Source organism: Pseudophryne corroboree, chromosome 9, assembly GCF_028390025.1.
Source record: "Pseudophryne corroboree isolate aPseCor3 chromosome 9, aPseCor3.hap2, whole genome shotgun sequence".
Taxonomy (NCBI): Eukaryota; Metazoa; Chordata; class Amphibia; order Anura; family Myobatrachidae; genus Pseudophryne; species Pseudophryne corroboree.
The window spans coordinates 318163235-318183385 of NC_086452.1; the positions used below are offsets into that span (position 1 = coordinate 318163235).

The 20151-nt window shown below is 46.0% G+C and overlaps 1 protein-coding gene across 1 annotated transcript in view; it reads left to right on the top strand.

Annotated features, from left to right (window-relative positions):
* The window catches only part of POLR3H (RNA polymerase III subunit H), a 155559-nt gene extending 136061 nt beyond the window's left edge, over positions 1-19498 (top strand). The window contains exon 7 of the mRNA XM_063940466.1: positions 18678-19498. Within this exon, the coding sequence (XP_063796536.1) occupies positions 18678-18731 (54 nt within the window). The 3' untranslated portion in view covers positions 18732-19498. The remainder of the gene's footprint in view (positions 1-18677) is intronic.
* Positions 19499-20151: the final 653 nt, after the last annotated feature.

Genomic DNA, 20151 nt, shown 5'->3' on the forward strand with positions numbered 1-20151 from the left:
TTTTTATATGGATAGGGCGGAATTGAGGACTCGTTCCCAATTCCTTCCTAAGGTGGTATCAGTTTTTCATGTGAACCAACCTATTGTGGTGCCTGCGGCTACTGGGGCCTTGGAGGATTCCAAGTTACTGGACGTAGTCAGGGCCCTGAAAAATATGTTTCCGGGACGGCTGGAGTCAGGAAAACTGACTCGCTATTTATCCTGTATGCACTCAACAAGCTGGGTGCTCCTGCTTCTAAGCAGACTATTGCTCGCTGGATCTGTAGCACGATTCAACTTGCACATTCTGTGGCTGGACTGCCGCACCCTAAATCTGTAAAAGCCCATTCCACGAGGAAAGTGGGCTCTTCTTGGGCGGCTGCCCGAGGGGTCTCGGCTTTACAAATTTGCCGAGCTGTTACTTGGTCGGGTTCAAACACTTTTGCAAGAGTCTACAAGTTTGATACCCTGGCTGAGGAAGGCCTAGAGTTTGCTCATTCGGTGCTGCAGAGTCATCCGCACTCTCCCGCCCGTTTGGGAGCTTTGGTATAATCCCCATGGTCCTTACGGAGTCCCAGCATCCACTTAGGACGTCAGAGAAAATAAGATTTTACTCACCGGTAAATCTATTTCTCGTAGTCCGTAGTGGATGCTGGGCACCCATCCCAAGTGCGGATTTTCTGCAATACTTGTATATAGTTATTGCCTAACTAAAGGGTTATTGTTGAGCCATCTGTTGAGAGGCTCAGTTGTATTTCATACTGTTAACTGGGTATAGTATCACGAGTTATACGGTGTGGCTGGTATGAGTCTTACCCGGGATTCAAAATCCTTCCTTATTGTGTCAGCTCTTCCGGGCACAGTATCCTAACTGAGGTCTGGAGGAGGGTCATAGTGGGAGGAGCCAGTGCACACCAGGTAGTCCTAAAGCTTTCTTTAGTTGTGCCCAGTCTCCTGCGGAGCCGCTATTCCCCATGGTCCTTACGGAGTCCCAGCATCCACTACGGACTACGAGAAATAGATTTACCGGTGAGTAAAATCTTATTTTTAAAACATTATAATAACTATACCTATCCTCGTGATAAATCATTATATCTAATACAGGTTGAGTATCCCTTATCCAAAATGCTTGGGACCAGAGGTATTTTGGATATGGGATTTTTCCGTATTTTGGAATAATTGCATACCATAATGAGATATCATGGTGATGGGACCTAAATCTAAGCACAGGATGCATTTATGTTACATATACACCTTATACACACAGCCTGAAGGTCATTTTAGCCAATATTTTTATAACTTTGTGCATTAAACAAAGTGTGTCTACATTCACACAAATCATTTATGTTTCATATACACCTTATACACACAGCCTGAAGGTCATTTAATACAATATCTTTAATAACTTTGTGTATTAAACAAAGTTTGTGTACATTGAGCCATCAAAAAACAAAGTTTTCACTATCTCACTCTCACTCAAAAAAGTCCGTATTTCAGAATATTCCGTATTTCGGAATATTTGGATATGGGATACTCAACCTGTAGTTGTTTTAGTATTTAGGCGGTAATTAAGTATTATATTTTATAATGCTGTGATTCAGCAGTACAAAACTGACGTGCCAAACAGGGTGATTGGTACTGATGTAGTTTTATACATGTTATGATTGGTCAGACCGGACAATAAAGGCGTGTCAGAACGTCACAGAGCACAGCCCTCTGACAAAGTCCATTGACTAAATGCGTTTTAATGCGTTGTGTGTGACTGTCACGATTCCCAGTGCTCACTGTCCTGCCATCAGCGGCTATTGTTATCCAACCTGTGACGATCTCCAGTGGCGGTCAGTAGCAGGTGATTGTTGCCCTGCAGTGGTAATCCTGTGTATGCCGGATGGATTCTGTGTGATATTGTGCGGTATCCAGCCCACACTGGTTACACTGCGGTATGCGCAGTACTGGATTTTGTCTTGTGCAGTGCCTTTTTAATGTTTTAAAATGAAAACATTTATGCACTATGGAGCACCCCCTCTTTCTCTAACGTCCTAAGTGGATGCTGGGGACTCCGTAAGGACCATGGGGAATAGCGGCTCCGCAGGAGACTGGGCACATCTAAAGAAAGCTTTAGGACTATCTGGTGTGCACTGGCTCCTCCCCCTATGACCCTCCTCCAAGCCTCAGTTAGATCTCTGTGCCCGAACGAGAAGGGTGCACACTAGGGGCTCTCCTGAGCTTCTTAGTGAAAGTTTTAGTTTAGGTTTTTTATTTTCAGTGAGACCTGCTGGCAACAGGCTCACTGCATCGAGGGACTAAGGGGAGAAGAAGCGAACTCACCTGCGTGCAGAGTGGATTGGGCTTCTTAGGCTACTGGACATTAGCTCCAGAGGGACGATCACAGGCCCAGCTTGGATGGGTCCCAGAGCCGCGCCGCCGGCCCCCTTACAGAGCCAGAAGGCAGAAGAGGTCCGGAAAATCGGCGGCAGAAGACGTCCTGTCTTCAACAAGGTAGCGCACAGCACTGCAGCTGTGCGCCATTGCTCTCAGCACACTTCACACTCCGGTCACTGAGGGTGCAGGGCGCTGGGGGGGGCGCCCTGAGACGCAATAATAAACACCTTGGATGGCAAAAAATGCATCACATATAGCTCCTGGGCTATATGGATGCATTTAACCCCTGCCAAAATACATAAAAAAACGGGAGATAGGCTCCGCCCCCTTATCGGCGGCCTTATCTCCTCAGCACACTGGCGCCATTTTCCCTCACAGCTCCGTTGGAGGGAAGCTCCCTGGCTCTCCCCTGCAGTCACTACACTACAGAAAGGGTTAAAAAAGAGAGGGGGGCACAAATTAGGCGCAGTATTAACTATACAGCAGCTATAAGGGGAAAAACACTTATATAAGGTTATCCCTGTATATATATAGCACTCTGGTGTGTGCTGGCAAACTCTCCCTCTGTCTCCCCAAAGGGCTAGTGGGGTCCTGTCCTCAATCAGAGCATTCCCTGTGTGTGTGCTGTATGTCGGTACTTTTGTGTCGACATGTATGAGGAGAAAAATGATGTGGAGACGGAGCAGATTGCCTGTAATAGTGATGTCACCCCCTAGGGGGTCGACACCTGAGTGGATGAACTGTTGGAAGAAATTACGTGACAGTGTCAGCTCTGTATAAAAGACAGTGGTTGACATGAGACAGCCGGCTACTCAGCTTGTGCCTGTCCAGACGTCTCATAGGCCGTCAGGGGCTATAAAGCGCCCGTTACCTCAGATGGCAGATATAGACGCCGACACGGATACTGACTCCAGTGTCGACGGTGAAGAGACAAATGTGACTTCCAGTAGGGCCACACGTTACATGATTGAGGCAATGAAAAATGTTTTACACATTTCTGATAATACGAGTACCACCAATAAGGGGTATTATGTTCGGTGAGGAAAAACTACCTGTAGTTTTCCTGAATCTGAGAAATTAAATGAGGTGTGTGATGATGTGTGGGTTTCCCCCGATAACAACTGATAATTTCTAAAATGTTATTGGCATTATATCCTTTCCCGCCAGAGGTTAGGGTGCGTTGGGAAACACCCCCTAGGGTGGATAAAGCGCTCACACGCTTGTAGGGGCTCTATCCTCTCCTGAGATGGCCGCCCTTAAGGATCCTGCTGATAGAAAGCAGGAGGATATCCTAAAATGTATTTACACACATACTGGTGTTATACTGCGACCAGCAATCGCCTCAGCCTGGATGTGCAGTGCTGGGTTGGCGTGGTCGGATTCCCTGACTGAAAATATTGATACCCTAGATAGGGACAGTATATTTTTGCCTATAGAGCATTTGAAAGATGCATTTCTATATATGCGTGATGCACAGCGGAATATTTGCCGACTGGCATCAAGTCTAAGTGCGTTGTCCATTTCTACCAGTAGAGGGTTATGGACACGTCAGTGGTCAGGTGATGCGTATTCCAAACGGCATTTCGAAGTATTGCCTTATTAAGGGGAGGAGTTATTTGGGGTCGGTCTTTCAGACCTGGTGGCCACGGCAACAGCTGGGAAAGCCAAGTTTGTACCCCAGGTCGCCTCTCAACATGAGAAGACGCCGTATTATCAGGCGCAGTCTTTTCGTGGATAAGCGGCCAAAAGGTTCCTCATTTCTGCCCCGTGACAGAGGGAGAGGAAAAAGGCTGCAGAAATCAGCCAGTTCCCAGGAACAGAAACCCTCTCCCGCCTCTGCCAAGCCCTCAGTATACGCTGGGGCTTTACAAGCAGAATCAGGCACGGTGGGGGGCCTGTCTCAATGAATTTCAGCGCGCAGTGGGCTCACTGGCAAGTAGACCCCTGGATCCTTCAGGTGATATCTCAGGGGTACAAATTAGAATTTGAGACGTCTCCCCCTTGCCGTTTCCTAAAGTCGGCTTTACCGATGTCTCCTTCTGACAGGGAGACAGTTTTGGAAGCCATTCACAAGCTGTATTCCCAGCAGGTGATAATCAAGATACCCCTCCTGCAACAGGGAACGGGGTATTATTCCACACTGTTGTGGTACCGAAGCCGGACGGCTCGGTGAGACCGATTCTAAATCTAAAATCTTTGAACACTTACATACAGAGGTTCAAATTCAAGATTGAGTCACTCAGAGCAGTGATTGCGAACCTGGAAGAAGGGGACTACATGATGTCTCGGGACATCAAGGATGCTTACCTTCATGTTAAAATTTACCCTTCTCACCAAGGGTACCTCAGGTTTATGATACAGAACTGTCACTATCAGTTCAGACGCTGCCGTATGGATGGTCCACGGCACCCCGGGTCTTTACCAAGGTAATGGCCGAAATGATGATATTCCTTCAAAGGAAGGGAATTTTAGTTATCCCTTTCTTGGACAATTCCCTGATAAGGGTAAGATCCAGGGAACAGTTGGAGGTCGGTGTAGCACTATCTCAGGTAGTGTTGCTGCAGCACGGTTGGATTCTCAATATTCCAAAATCGCAGCTGGTTCCGACGACTTGTCTTCTGTTCCTAGGGATGATCCTGGACACAGTCCAGAAAAAGGTGTTTCTCCCGGAGGAGAAAGCCAGGGAGTTATCCGAGCTAGTCAGGAACCTCCTAAAACCGAGCCAAGTCTCAGTGCATCAATGCACAAGGGTCCTGGGAAAAATGGTGGCTTCTTACGAAGCGATTCCATTCGGCAGATTTCACGCAAGAACTTTCCAGTGGGACCTGCTGGACAAATGGTCCGGGTCGCATCTTCAGATGCATCAGCGGATAACCCTGTCACCAAGGACAAGGGTGTCCCTCCTGTGGTGGCTGCAGAGTGCTCATCTACTAAAGGGCCACAGATTCGGCATTCAGGACTGGGTCCTGGTGACCACGGATGCCAGCCTGAAAGGCTGGGGAGCAGTCACACAAGGAAAAAATTTCCAGGGAGTGTGATCAAGTCTGGAGACTTCTCTCCACATAAATATACTGGAGCTAAGAGCAATTTACAATGCTCTAAGCTTAGCAAGACCTCTGCTTCAAGGTCAGCCGGTATTGATCCAGTGGGACAACATCACGGCAGTCGCCCACGTAAACAGACAGGGCGGCACAAGAAGCAGGAGGGCAATGGCAGAAACTGCAAGGATTCTTCGCTGGGTGGAAAATCATGTGATAGCACTGTCAGCAGTGTTCATTCCGGGAGTGGACAACTGGGAAGCAGACTTCCTCAGCACGACCTCCACCCGGGAGAGTGGGGACTTCATCGGGAAGTCTTCCACATGATTGTGAACCGTTGGGAAAGACCAAAGGTGGACATGATGGCGTCCCGCCTGAACAAAAAACTGGACAGGTATTGCGCCAGGTCAAGAGACCCTCAGGCAATAGCGCAATAGCTGTGGACGTTCTGGTAACACCGTGGGTGTACCAGTCGGTGTATGTGTTCCCTCCTCTGCTTCTCATACCTAAGGTACTGAGAATTATAAGACGTAGAGGAGTAAGAACTATACTCGTGGCTCCGGATTGGCCAAGAAGGACTTGGTACCCGGAACTTCAAGAGATGCTCACAGAGGACTCATGGCCTCTGCCGCTAAGAAGGGACTTGCTTCAGCAAGTACCATGTCTGTTCCAAGACTTACCGCGGCTGCGTTTGACGGCATGGCGGTTGAACGCCGGATCCTAAGGGAAAAAGGCATTCCGGAAGAGGTCATTCCTACCCTGGTCAAAGCCAGGAAGGAGGTGACCGCACAACATTATCACCACATGTGGCGAAAATATGTTGCGTGGTGTGAGGCCAGGAAGGCCCCACGACGAAATTTCAACTCGGTCGATTCCTGCATTTCCTGCAAACAGGAGTGTCTATGGGCCTCAAATTGGGGTCCATTAAGGTTCAAATTTCGGCCCTGTCGATTTTCTTCCAGAAAGAATTGGCTTCAGTTCCTGAAGTCCAGAAGTTTGTCAAGGGAGTACTGCATATACAACCCCCTTTTGTGCCTCCAGTGGCACTGTGGGATCTCAACGTAGTTCTGGGATTCCTCAAATCACATTGGTTTAAACCGCTCAAATCTGTGGATTTGAAATATCTCACATGGAAAGTGACCATGATGTTGGCCCTGGCCTCGGCCAGGCGAGTGTCAGAATTGGCGGCTTTGTCTCACAAAAGCCCATATCTGATTGTCCATTCGGACAGGGCAGAGCTGCGGACTCGTCCCCAGTTTCTCCTTAAGGTGGTGTCAGCGTTTCACCTGAACCAGCTTATTGTGGTACCTGCGGCTACTAGGGACTTGGAGGACTCCAAGTTGCTAGATGTTGTCAGGGCCCTGAAAATATAGGTTTCCAGGACGGCTGGAGTCAGGAAAACTGACTTGCTGTTATCCTGTATGCACCCAACAAACTGGGTGCTCTTGCTTCTAAGCAAACGATTGCTAGTTGGATGTGTAGTACAATTCAGCTTGCACATTCTGTGGCAGGCCTGCCACAGCCAAAATATGTAAATGCCCATTCCACAAGGAAGGTGGGCTCATCTTGGGCGGCTGCCCGAGGGGTCTCGGCTTTACAACTTTGCCGAGCTGCTACTTGGTCAGGGGCACACCCTGGCTGAGGAGGACCTGGAGTTCTCTCACTCGGTGCTGCAGAGTCATCCGCACTCTCCCGCCCGTTTGGGAGCTTTGGTATAATCCCCATGGTCCTGACGGAGTCCCCAGCATCCACTTAGGACGTCAGAGAAAATAAGAATTTACTTACCGATAATTCTATTTCTCGTAGTCCGTAGTGGATGCTGGGCACCCATCCCAAGTGCGGATTGTCTGCAATACTTGTACATAGTTATTGTTACAAAAATCGGGTTATTGTTGTGAGCCATCTTTTCAGAGGCTCCTCTGTTATCATGCTGTTAACTGGGTTCAGATCACAGGTTGTACAGTGTGATTGGTGTGGCTGGTATGAGTCTTACCCGGGATTCAAAATCCTTCCTTATTGTGTACGCTCGTCCGGGCACAGTATCCTAACTGAGGCTTGGAGGAGGGTCATAGGGGGAGGAGCCAGTGCACACCACCTGATCCTAAAGCTTTTACTTTTGTGCCCTGTCTCCTGCGGAGCCGCTATTCCCCATGGTCCTGACGGAGTCCCCAGCATCCACTACGGACTACGAGAAATAGAATTATCGGTAAGTAAATTCTTATTTTTTTCTCCTTCTTTGAGAGAGATAGAGAGAGAGATATATATATATATATATGTGTGTAAGATTATATATCTATCTATCTCTAAATACCCCACCACCAAGTGCACAAGCGGCTCCCGCCGGCGTCCGCGAGCACTTCCGCAGCTCTCAGCCGGACTTCCGGTCAGTGCGTTCCACTCGACGGCGGAAGTCAGACCTGCGTTCCACCTGTTGCTATGGCACTGCCACTGCATCAAGGCGGTGCAGCGCTTCCCTAGCCCTCACGGTAACCGCTCTGTATGTGTTGAGAGTCTGACAGATCCTTCGGGGATCGCAGTAGCTAGAGCGGCACGCTCCAAACCCTCACCTATGTGACAAAATATTAAAAAAACATTAAAAACACAGGAGTGTAAAAATACTAACTAAATAAATCGATGTATACATCAACCTGACATCTATATAGAAAAAAAGAGTATGCAGAACACAATCTACCAAAATATATAGTTATAGCGCCAACAACTGATAATACATATTCAAGAATTTATCAAGCAAATATGCATAATGATCATGTTGCTTGGATGACACTTAGACTAGGGAGTTCCAGTTGATCTTTTCATTCAAACCATACGGTTGTACTGAAATCTAAAAATCCAGCTGGTTTCTAGATTCATTATGCATATTTGCTTGATAAATTCTTGAATATGTATTATCAGTTGTTGGCGCTATAACCATATATTTTGGTAGATTGTGTTCTGCATACTCTTTTTTTTTTTTCTATATAGATGTCAGGTTGATGTATACATCGATTTATTTAGTTAGTATTTTTACACTCCTGTGTTTTTAATGTTTTTTTTTTAAATATTTTGTCACATAGGTGAGGGTTTGGAGCGTGCCGCTGTAGCTACTGCGATCCCCGAAGGATCTATCAGACTCTCAACACATACAGAGCGGTTACCGTGAGGGCTAGGGAAGCGCTGCACCGCCTTGATCCAGTGGCGGTGCCATAGCAACAGGTGGAACGCAGGTCTGACTTCCGCCGTCGAGTGGAACGCACTGACCGGAAGTCCGGCTGAGAGCTGCAAAAGTGCTCTGGGACGCGGACACTGGCGGGAGCCGCTTGTGCACTCGGTGGTGGGGTATTTAGAGGGTAAGTGTTTTACATTCTTGTCGTGTCTTTGTGTGCTGTAATGTAATCTTGAGAAAGGGGATTGCACCCCGAAACGTTGATCTCAATACAGCTTTTTGCATGTGTATCTTCAAGCCTCTGAGTGCCACCTCTCTATCTGGGAAACTGTATTATTGCTGTGGATGGAGCACCTGAGCCCGTTTTACCTGAGTACCCGAGTGCCGGCTGTCTGTGGAGGATAGATATATATATATATAATAGTTAAATAAGCACTCCTATATAGAATACATGACCCACGGTGCCCTCCTCAAAAAATACATACAAAGCTTGGTTTCCTGGATGGGAATAGGCTTGTCCCTCAGCGCAGAGCGGGAATCAGGTAGCACTCAGTGGGTTTTCACAAGATGGTAAGTGTATTCAAACAAAAACCACTACCACTATGCCTGTTTCTGTTTGAATACACTTGCATTCTTGGGAAAACCCACTGAGTACCACCTGGTTCCTGCTCTACGCTGGGGGGGCAAGCCTATTCCCATCCAGGGAACCATAGATGGACAGATATTTTAAACTCACCATAATACAGAACCAACAGTGGGGTTGTGGTTCATGAATTGATTAATGCATTTAAGCTTGCAGTGAAATTGGGTCTATTGATGTACGGTTGTTATTATGGTGAGTGAGTTTATTATGGTAAGCTCAGAGCTCTGTGATTTCTGTGTGTGTGTGTGATATATATATATATATATATATATATATATATATATGTATGTATATGTGTGCATATATAATATAAATATATTATATTTCTCTGACGTCCTAGTGGATGCTGGGTACTCCGTAAGGACCATGGGGTATAGACGGGCTCCGCAGGAGACTGGGCACTCTTAAAAGAAAGATTAGGTACTATATCTGGTGTGCACTGGCTCCTCCCTCTATGCCCCTCCTCCAGACCTCAGTTAGTATCTGTGCCCGGCCAGAGCTGGATGCACCCTAGGGGCTCTCCTGAGCTTCCTAGAAAAGAAAGTATTTGTTAGGTTTTTTATTTTCAGTGAGATCTGCTGGCAACAGACTCACTGCTACGTGGGACTGAGGGGAGAGAAGCGAACCTACCTGCTTGCAGCTAGCTTGGGCTTCTAAGGCTACTGGACACCATTAGCTCCAGAGGGATCGAACACAGGCCCAGTCCTCGGTCGTCCGGTCCCGGAGCCGCGCCGCCGTCCCCCTTGCAGAGCCAGCAGAACGAAGAGAAGTTGAAAATCGGCGGCTGAAGACTCCGGTCTTCATTAAGGTAGCGCACAGCACTGCAGCTGTGCGCCATTGCTCCCTTAGCACACCACACACTCCGGTCACTGATGGGTGCTGGGCGCCCTGGGCAGCAATTAGATTACCTTACTTGGCGAAAAGCACATAATACAGTCTGATAAACTGTATATGTGCATTAACCCCCGCCATTAAAGTACATAAAAGGACAGAAGCCCGCCGCTGAGGGGGCCGGGCCTTCTTCCTCAGCACACCGGCGCCATTTTCTCTTCACAGCTCAGCTGGAAGGAAGCTTCCCAGGCTCTCCCCTGCAGTATCCTGGTACACAAAGGGTAAAAAAGAGAGGGGGGGCACATAAATTTAGGCGCAAAACTGTGTATATAAGCTGCTATAGGGGAAAAATCACTCCGTATAGTGTACATCCCTGTATTATATAGCGCTGTGGTGTGTGCTGGCATACTCTCTCTCTGTCTCTCCAAAGGGCCTGGTGGGGGAACTGTCTTCAAATAGAGCATCCCCTGTGTGTGCGGTGTGTCGGTACGCGTGTGTCGACATGTCTGAGGTAAAAGGCTCCTCTAAGGAGGTGATAGAGCGGATATGTGTGTGGGAGGGTGTCTCCGTCGACAACGCCGACACCTGTTTGGATATGTGTAAGTGCTGAGTTAAAATTATTGCACAAAAGGTTAGGGAACAGAAAGGAAATCTACCCTGGTCTGTCCCTATGTCACAGAGTCCTTCAGAGTCTCTCTATGTTCACTATCCAAAATAACAAAGTATCGACACGGAGTTTAACTCCACTGTCGACTACGATAATGCAAAGTTACAGCCAAGAGGGCTAAAAGATATTCAATATATGATTATTGGAATAAAAGATGATTTGCATATCACTGATGACTCATCTGTCCCTGACACGAGAGTACACATGTTAAGGGGAAGAATGCTGAGGTAAATTTCCCTCCTCTCATGAGGAAAAAGAGCGGGAATCTCCAGACAAGAGACGGCAGCTTCCCACAAGAGAATTCTCAGGCTGTATCCTTTCCCCACTAGGGCCAGGATGTGTTGAGAATCTTCCCCTTGGGTGTCCGGTTTGCACTAGCTATTCTCAGGGATCCTGCAGATAGTGTGCACATTCTAGTATACTACCCAGACCGGCGATTGTGTCGGCATGGGTTTATAGCGCTGTGGCAGCGTGGACAGGTACCTTATCAGCAGAGATTGAGACCCTAGTATGCATATAAATATTTTAAGATGCTGTCTTAAGTGATAGATATATAATTATAAAGCATGCCCAAAGGGACATGAGTATACTGGGTCCTAGAGACAAAAGCTATGTCGATTTCTGCTTGACGTGTCCTGTAGAATATACATTAGACAGATGATGCCGACTTAAGAGGCATATGGAAGGCTGAGGATTGTGTGGAGAAAGGTTCTCGGGCCTGGTCTCCACAGCTATAGCTGGTAATTCTGATATTTTGCCTTATATTCCTGCACAGCCTAGGAAAGCACGACATTATTAAATGCAGCTTTTCGAATAAAGAAACAAGAAAGTCTGAGGTGCGTCCTTTCTTGTCAGAGCCGGGGGCAGAGGAAAGAAGCTGTACAACACAGCTAGTCCCCAGGAACAGAAGTCCTCCCCGGCCTCTACAAAAATACACCGCATGTCGCTGGGGCTCCACAGGCGGAGCTAGGCCCGGTGGGGACACGCCTTCGTAAGTTCAGCCACAAGTGGGTTCACTCCCTGTTAGATCCCTGGGCAATAGTAATTGTATCGCAGGGATACAGGCTGGACTGTGAGAAGATGCCCCCTCACCGAGGACCCGGCGGGCTTCCCCCCAAGAGAGGGAGCCAGTGTTAACTGCAATTCGTAAATTGTATCTTCAACAGGTGGTGGTCAAGGGTCCCCTCCTTCAACAAGAGGGTGTTATTATTCGACCATGTTATAATCCCGAAACCAGACGGTTCGGTTAGACCCATATTGTATTAAAAGCCCTGAACATATACCTGAAAAGGTTCAGGTTCAAGATGGAATCGCTAAGAGCGGTCAATGCAAGCCTGAAATGAATCGGGACATAACGGATGCATACCTTCGTGTCCCCATTTATCCACCTCATCAGGCGTACCTCAGAATTGCGGTACGGGATTGTCATTACCAATTTCACCAAGGTAATGGCGGATATGATGGTGCTCCTGCGGAAGCAAGGTGTCACTATTATCACATACTTGGATGATCTCCTCATAAAAGCGAGATCAAGAGAGCAGTTGCTGGACAGCGTATCACCTTCTCTGGAAGTGAAACGGCAACACGACTGGATTCTATATATTCCAAAGTCGCAGTTGGTTCCTACAGCTCATCTGCCTCGCCTAGGCATGATCCTAGACACAGACCAGAAGAGGGTTTATCTCCCGATAGAGAGAGCTCAGGAGCTCATGACACTGGTCAGGAATCCATTGAAAACCAAAACAGGTGTCAGTGCATCACTGCACTCGAGTCCTGGGAAGGATGATGGCATCATACGAGGCCATCCCCTTCGGCTGGTTCCATGCAAGGACAATGGAACTTACTGGACAAGTGGTCCGGATCACATCTTCAGATGCATCGGTTAATCACCCTATCCCCCAGGGCCAGGGTGTCTCTCCTGTGGTGGCTGCGGAGTGCTCACCTTCTCGAGGGCCGCAGATTCGGCATTCAGGACTGGGTCCTGGTGACCACGGATGCAAGCCTCCGAGGGTGGGGGGCAGTTACACAGGGAAGAAAATTCCAAGGTTTGTGGTCAAGCCAACAGACTTGCCTTCACATCAATATCCTGGAACTAAGGGCCATATACAACGCCCTAAGTCAAGCGGAGTTCCTGCTTCGCGACCAACCGGTTCTGATCCAGTCAGACCGCAGGGGCTCATGTAAACCGCCAGGGCGGCACAAGGAGCAGGGTGGCGAGGGTAGAAGCCACCAGAATTCTTAGCTGGGCGGAGAATCAAGTAAGCGCACTGTCAGCAGTGTTCATTCCGGGAGTGGACACGACCTCCACCCGGGAAAGTGGTGACTTCATCAGGAAGTCTTCATGCAGTTTTGCAAATTGATGGAAACTGCCTCAGGTGGACTACATGGCGTCCCACCTCAATAAAAAGATAAAAAAGGTTTTACGCTGGGTCAAGGGACTCTCGGGCGATAGCTGTGGTCGCACTAGTAACACCGTGGGTGTTCGAGTCGGTCTATATATTCCCTCCTCTTCCTCTCAGACCCAAGGGCTGAGAATTGTAATAAACGGAGGAGTGTGAACAATATTCTTTGCTCCGGATTGGCCAAGAAGGACTCGGTACCCGGAACTGCAAGAAATGCTCTGAGGACCCATGGCCTCTGCCTCTCAGTCAGGACATGTTGCAACAGGGACCCTGTCTGATCCAAGACTTACCGCGGCTGCGTTGGACGGCATGGCGGTTGAACGCCGGATCCTAGCGGAAAAGGGCATTCCGGATGCAGTTATTCCTACGCTGATATAGGCTAGGAAAGACGTGACAGCAAGACTTTTTCACTGTATATGGCGAAAATAGGTTGCTTGGTGTGTGGCCGTGAAGGCCCTACAGAGGAATTCCAGGGGGGTCGATTCCTGCACTTCCTACAGTCAGGAGTGACTATGGGCCTAAAATTAGGATCCATAAAGGCCAAGATTTCGGCCCTATCCCTTTTTCTCTCAAAAAGAACCGGCTTCACTGCCTGAAGTTCGGACGTTGTTACAGGGGTGCTGCATATTCAGCCCCTTTTGTGCCTCCAGTGGCACCTTGGGATCTTAACGTGTTTTGGATTCCTAAAATCCCACTGGTTTGAGCCACTTAAGACCGTGGAGCTAAAATATCTCACGTGGAAAGTGGTCATGCTTTTGGCCTTAGCTTGGACTAGGCGTGTATCAGAATTGGCGGCTTTGTCGTGTAAAAGCCCATATCTGATCTTCCATATGGAAAGGGCAGAATGGAGGACTCGTCCCCAATTTCTCCCTAAGGTGGTATCATCGTTTCATTTGAACCAACCTATTGTGGTGCCTGCGGCTACTAGGGACTTGGAGGATTCCAAGTTGCTGGACGTAGTCCGGGCCCTGAAACTTTGTGTCCAGGACGGCTAGAGTCAGAAAAACTGACTCGCTATTTATCCTGCATGCACCCAACAAGCTGGGTGCTCCTGCTTCAAAGCAGACTATTGCTCGCTGGATCTGTAGCACGATTCAGCTTGCACATTCTGCGGCTGGACTGCCGCATCCTAAATTAGTAAAAGCACATTCCACGAGGAAGGTGGGCTCTTCTTGGGCGGCTGCCCGAGGGGTCTCGGCTTTACAACTTTGCCGAGCTGCTACTTGGTCGGGTTCAAACACTTTTGCAAAATTCTACAAGTTTGATACCCTGGCTGAGGAGGACCTTGAGTTTGCTCATTCGGTGCTGCAGAGTCATCCGCACTCTCCCGCCCGTTTGGGAGCTTTGGTATAATCCCCATGGTCCTTACTGAGTACCCAGCATCCACTAGGACGTCAGAGAAAATAAGAATTTACTCACCGGTAATTCTATTTCTCGTAGTCCGTAGTGGATGCTGGGAGCCCGTCCCAAGTGTGGACTCTCTGCAATACATGTATATAGTTATTGCTTAACTAAAGGGTTATTGTATGAGCCATCTGTTGAGAGAGGCTCAGTTATTGTTCATACTGTTAACTGGGTATAGTTATCACGAGTTGTACGGTGTGATTGGTGTGGCTGGTATGAGTCTTACCCTGGATTCCAAATCCTTTCCTAGTAATGTCAGCTCTTCCGGGCACAGTTTTCCTAACTGAGGTCTGGAGGAGGAGCATAGAGGGAGGAGCCAGTGCACACCATATATAGTACCTAATCTTTCTTTTAAGAGTGCCCAGTCTCCTGCGGAGCCCGTCTATACCCCATGGTCCTTACGGAGTACCCAGCATCCACTACGGACTACGAGAAATAGAATTACCGGTGAGTAAATTCTATTATATATATATATATATATATATATATATATATATATATATATATATATATATATATATATATATATATATATATATATATATATATATATATTGAGAGAGAGAGAGATTCGGCGTTGTCAGACGGAGTGCCAGCCAAGTCCAGAAATGCCTTGGTGCCTTCCTTACCACTCACAGTGGAAATTATAGCGAGGAAAATACTGGCAGCACTCAAAGGACTTATAAAAATAGTAATAGATAAAGGCACTTGCGCCTATAATTATCATTATAGGCGCAAGTGTCTTTATCTATTACTATTTTTATAAGTCCTTTGAGTGCCGCCAGTATTTTCCTCTATATATCTATATATATATATATATATATATATATATGTATATGTATATGTGTGTATATATATATATATATATATAATATATATATATATATATATACTGCTCAAAAAAATAAAGGGAACACTTAAACAACACAATGTAACTCCAAGTCAATCACACTTCTGTGAAATCAAACTGTCTACTTAGGAAGCAACACTGATTGACAATCAATTTCACATGCTGTTGTGCAAATGGAATGCACAACAGGTGGAAATTATAGGCAATTAGCAAGACACCACCAATAAAGGAGTTGTTCTGCAGGTGGTGACCACAGACCACGTCTCAGCTCCTATGCTTTCTGGCTGATGTTTTGGTCACTTTTGAAAGCTGGCGGTGCTCTCACTCTAGTGGTAGCATGAGACGGAGTCTACAACCCACACAAGTGGCTCAGGTAGTGCAGCTCATCCAATCTGTCAGCGTAGTGTCCAGAGCATGGAGGCGCTACCAGGAGACAGGCCAGTACATCAGGAGACGTGGAGGAGGCCGTAGGAGGGCAACAACCCAGCAGCAGGACCGCTACCTCCGCCTTTGTGCAATGAGGAACAGGAGGAGCACTGCCAGAGCCCTGCAAAATGACCTCCAGCAAGCCACAAATGTGCATGTGTCTACTCAAATGATCAGAAACAGACTCCATGAGGGTGGTATAAGGGCCCGACGTCCACAGGTGGGGGTTGTTCTTACAGCCCAACACCGTGCAGGACGTTTGGCATTTGCCAGAGAACACCAAGAAAGGCAAATTCGCCACTGGCGCCCTGTGCTCTTCACAGATGAAAGCAGGTTCTCACTGAGCACATGTGACAGACGTGACAGAGTCTGGAGACGCCAAGGAGAACGTTCTGCTGCCTGCAACATCCTCCAGCATGACCGGTTTGGCAGTGGGTCAGTAATGGTGTGGGGTGGCATTTCTTTGGGGGGCCACACAGCCCTCCATGTGCTTGCCAGAGGTAGCCTGACTGCCATTAGGTACTGAGATGAGATCCTAAGACCCCTTGTGAGACCATATGCTGGTGCGGTTGGCCCTGGGTTCCTCCTAATGCAAGACAATGCTAGACCTTATGTGGCTGGAGTGTGTCAGCAGTTCCTGCAAGACGAAGGCATTGATGCTATGGACTCGCCCGCCCGTTCCCCAGACCTGAATCCAGTTGAGCACATCTGGGACATCATGTCTCGCTCCATCCACCAACGCCACGTTGCACCACAGACTGTCCAGGAGTTGGCGGATGCTTTAGTCCAGGTCTGGGAAGAGATCCCTCAGGAGACCATCTGCCACCTCATCAGGAGCATGCCCAGGCATTGTAGGGAGGTCATACAGGCACGTGGAGGCCACACACACTACTGAGCCTCATTTTGACTTGTTTTAAGGACATTACATCAAAGTTGGATCAGCCTGTAGTGTGTTTTTCCACTTTAATTTTGAGTGTGACTCCAAATCCAGACCTCCACGGGTTAATAAATTTGATTTCCATTGATCATTTTTGTGTGATTTTGTTGTCAGCACATTCATCTATGTAAAGAACAAAGTATTTAATAAAAATATTTCATTCATTCAGATCTAGGATGAGTTAGTTTAGTGTTCCCTTTATTTTTTTGAGCAGTGTATATGTGTGTATATATATATATATATATATATATATGTGTGTGTGTGTATATATGTATGTATGTATGTATAGATATATATATATATATATATATATATATATATATATATATAAAAACAAATCAGGAGAGCGCACTGGTAAGTGTATTCACTTTTATAAAGAATATGTAATATCCACATACATTGCAGTTTAAAATTCCAAGCTCAATAGAGTTCAGAGACCCGTCACCGTTGTGCCCAGTCGTGCTGAATCTCTCTCGCCGGCTCCGGACCCGCAGGTGACGTCACAACGTCCACAGCAAGTAGCCACACCCAACACGTTTCGACCAATCAGTGTCTTCGTCAGGGGGTGTGGTTGGTGTACATAGGCTGGATGTTATATGCCCATTCCAATTTAAACTACCGTTATTCATTGGTTACACTAATTAGTGACACATTTAAACTTGGTAATGTTATAGCAGCATAAAAACTCACCAACACAATACATATAAAAAAAACTTTTTAGCAGGAGGTGTTTATCTCGTTCGATCCACATAGTTTATATCATCTTTTTTTATATATTAAAAAAGCCCAATTTAATTAGATATTTAAAATACTATCTCCCATGTGAATTAGACAGCTGTATACTAATCAGATCACTGATCCCTAACTATCCATATGAGAGCAAAGAACGAGATTAATACCTCTCACTTTACAATATCATATTTTACCTTTACAAGTAGCATATCTACCACAATATATACATATATAACAAAAATTCATATTAAGACATTTTATGTAGAACCAGTTCTCTATTAAATACGGAGGTTTATATATTCACTATTACAACGGACACCATTCTAATTGCTCATATGGATAGTTAGGGATCAGTGATCTGATTAGTATACAGCTGTCTAATTCACATGGGAGATAGAATTTTAGCACCAATACCGTTTGCTCCTGGGCTGGGAGATGGATTGAGCTGCATTGGGACAATTGCTTGAAAGAGACTCTGGAAAACACGGTTATGCAGCGCAGAGTTTGAATATCGTTGTTTCTTTTATATTTTTATATATATATATATATATATATATATATATATATATATATATATATATATTTATTTACATACACACGCACTGTCACATGTGAATGGCTTCCCTTTGTCTGCGTATCAAGTAACACTATTAAACTGCACGCTCCACCCTATTATGCTAATCTCATGGTGAAATCTTGCTTTGCCAAATTAGATACGCCTATTGTGTACTTGGCAAAGGAGAATTCTCAACATAAATTTTTCTGTTTGTCTGTGCAAACATCAGCTTCTCTGCAAATGTTCCCTTCGTGAAAAGCTAGGCACAGTTGTACAAACTGAAGAACTCTTCTAGCTGGTTTTGCCCATTGGAAATTATCTTCAGTGTAAGAAAAATAATGGATATTAATATGCGCATTGCAGTGTTTAGAAAGGTTTTAACTCTTTCCTTCCTAGATCACTCATTTGTGAATAAACAAACATCTTTGGTGGGATGTAATGACGCCCTAGTTCGGTGGCCGTGTGGAATGACTTTTTTTTTTAATGGCGCAATCACTTATAAGGCATGTTTTGGCTTGAAAGTAATTACCCCTTTAAAAAAACCTCTGATTTCGGCCAGCATCCTGCACAGCCTCCGAACTTGGGCGTCATTACATCCCGCCTCTTGTCTTTTTGAATGATAACAATTTGAATTCTAAAACCTGTTCCTTGTTTCCATTCCATTAAGGGCTCCATAAGTGAGCCGGGGCTGGGCCTTCTTTCCTGGTGGACCAACAACTGATGAACAACAATGCTGTATTTGTGGCTTTTCCAGTTCTGTAAGCCTCTCCGTCATCCAGAATACTGAAGACTAAAATATAGTACCGCTGTAGCCACTGAAGGACATTGCTCAGCTATTGAGACCAATGGGAGCTTATGAGGCTTATAAAATCAGATGTTGAAACCTGATTTTAAGGAAGAGAAGGAGCACATTTTTCCTTGTAAGCTTGGTTCAGAATCCTTTATGCTAAAGACCGAAAATTACCAGCATGGGGGGCTCTTTTTATCTAAGGTGGTATTCTTTTACTTTCGACTAAAGAAATTAAGTTGAAACCAACAAATCAAATTGTCTTATTTAAAGCTGCAGAGCATTTCAAGCTCATTCCCAAAGAAACAGATTGGGGAAACAGATTTGAGTTTCAGTTGTAAATTAGGCTTTCCTGACTCTTTGTATTATTTGTCATGTGACTGTGGTTGCCATGGTGGTCACATGAAACTTGAAAAACTAGAAGTAATAGCTGAAAAAGATAAGTGAAAAACAAAAGAGTGATGTATATCTTACAGTGAAAAGTGGAATTTATTAAGTTAAAAAAGCAAAAACTGAGATTGTAGCTTTAAGATCACTGGCAGTGTTAATAAAATAGCTTTTTGAACAGAACTCATGGGCATTATGCAGTATCCTCTTCTGTGTAGCTCTGTATTTCTGTAAAGATTTGTAAATTTCATGTGGCTTTTTAATTTTTTTTTTTTTTTAAAGGCTGTAATAAACATGGTGTTCATCTCTTATAACTTTAGCGCTTATGTGTATTTTTATATCTATTGGTAAAGCAGTGACTTTTGTGCAACTGTGACGTATGCATAAAGGAAGTCCTACACCTGTCACATGAGCGATTCAACAGCTGCTGGGCTATTATGAAGAACTTTTCAGGCAGTGGTTTCCTGACTGCAGGAAAATCGCTCTTTCTCTGGCAACTCCTGCTGCTGGTAACGCTCTTCCTCCTCTTCTTTTTTTTTTGCCACTACTCTAAGCACCACTCTTCATGAAACCCTGTAGGAAAGTCCATGCATTTTATCAGGACCATGATTGTGAATACAGAGCTAAGAATGCTGCAGGAAACAAAAAACCTCTGATCCCCTCTTACTCTTGAACTAAATCAGAATTTACAGAACTTGTATTATATATTTTTTAGTCCTTCGCCCCTTTAAAGACTATATTTTCTAAACGGATATATGCATGAAATGAGTACCGGCTTTATCGCTATGCAGCCTAAGCACTTGCCTAGGGCCCAGCAGTTCCCAATGGGCCCATTCACGGGTCCCCGGAATCCGGCCCTGACTATCTCAGAGGCATTTTTCTCTTGTGGTCCAAATGTCAGGAGCATTTGAAGGCACAGGCTAGCCAGAAACCGCAGCCTTTAACCACTTAACTGACTATTTCCCCC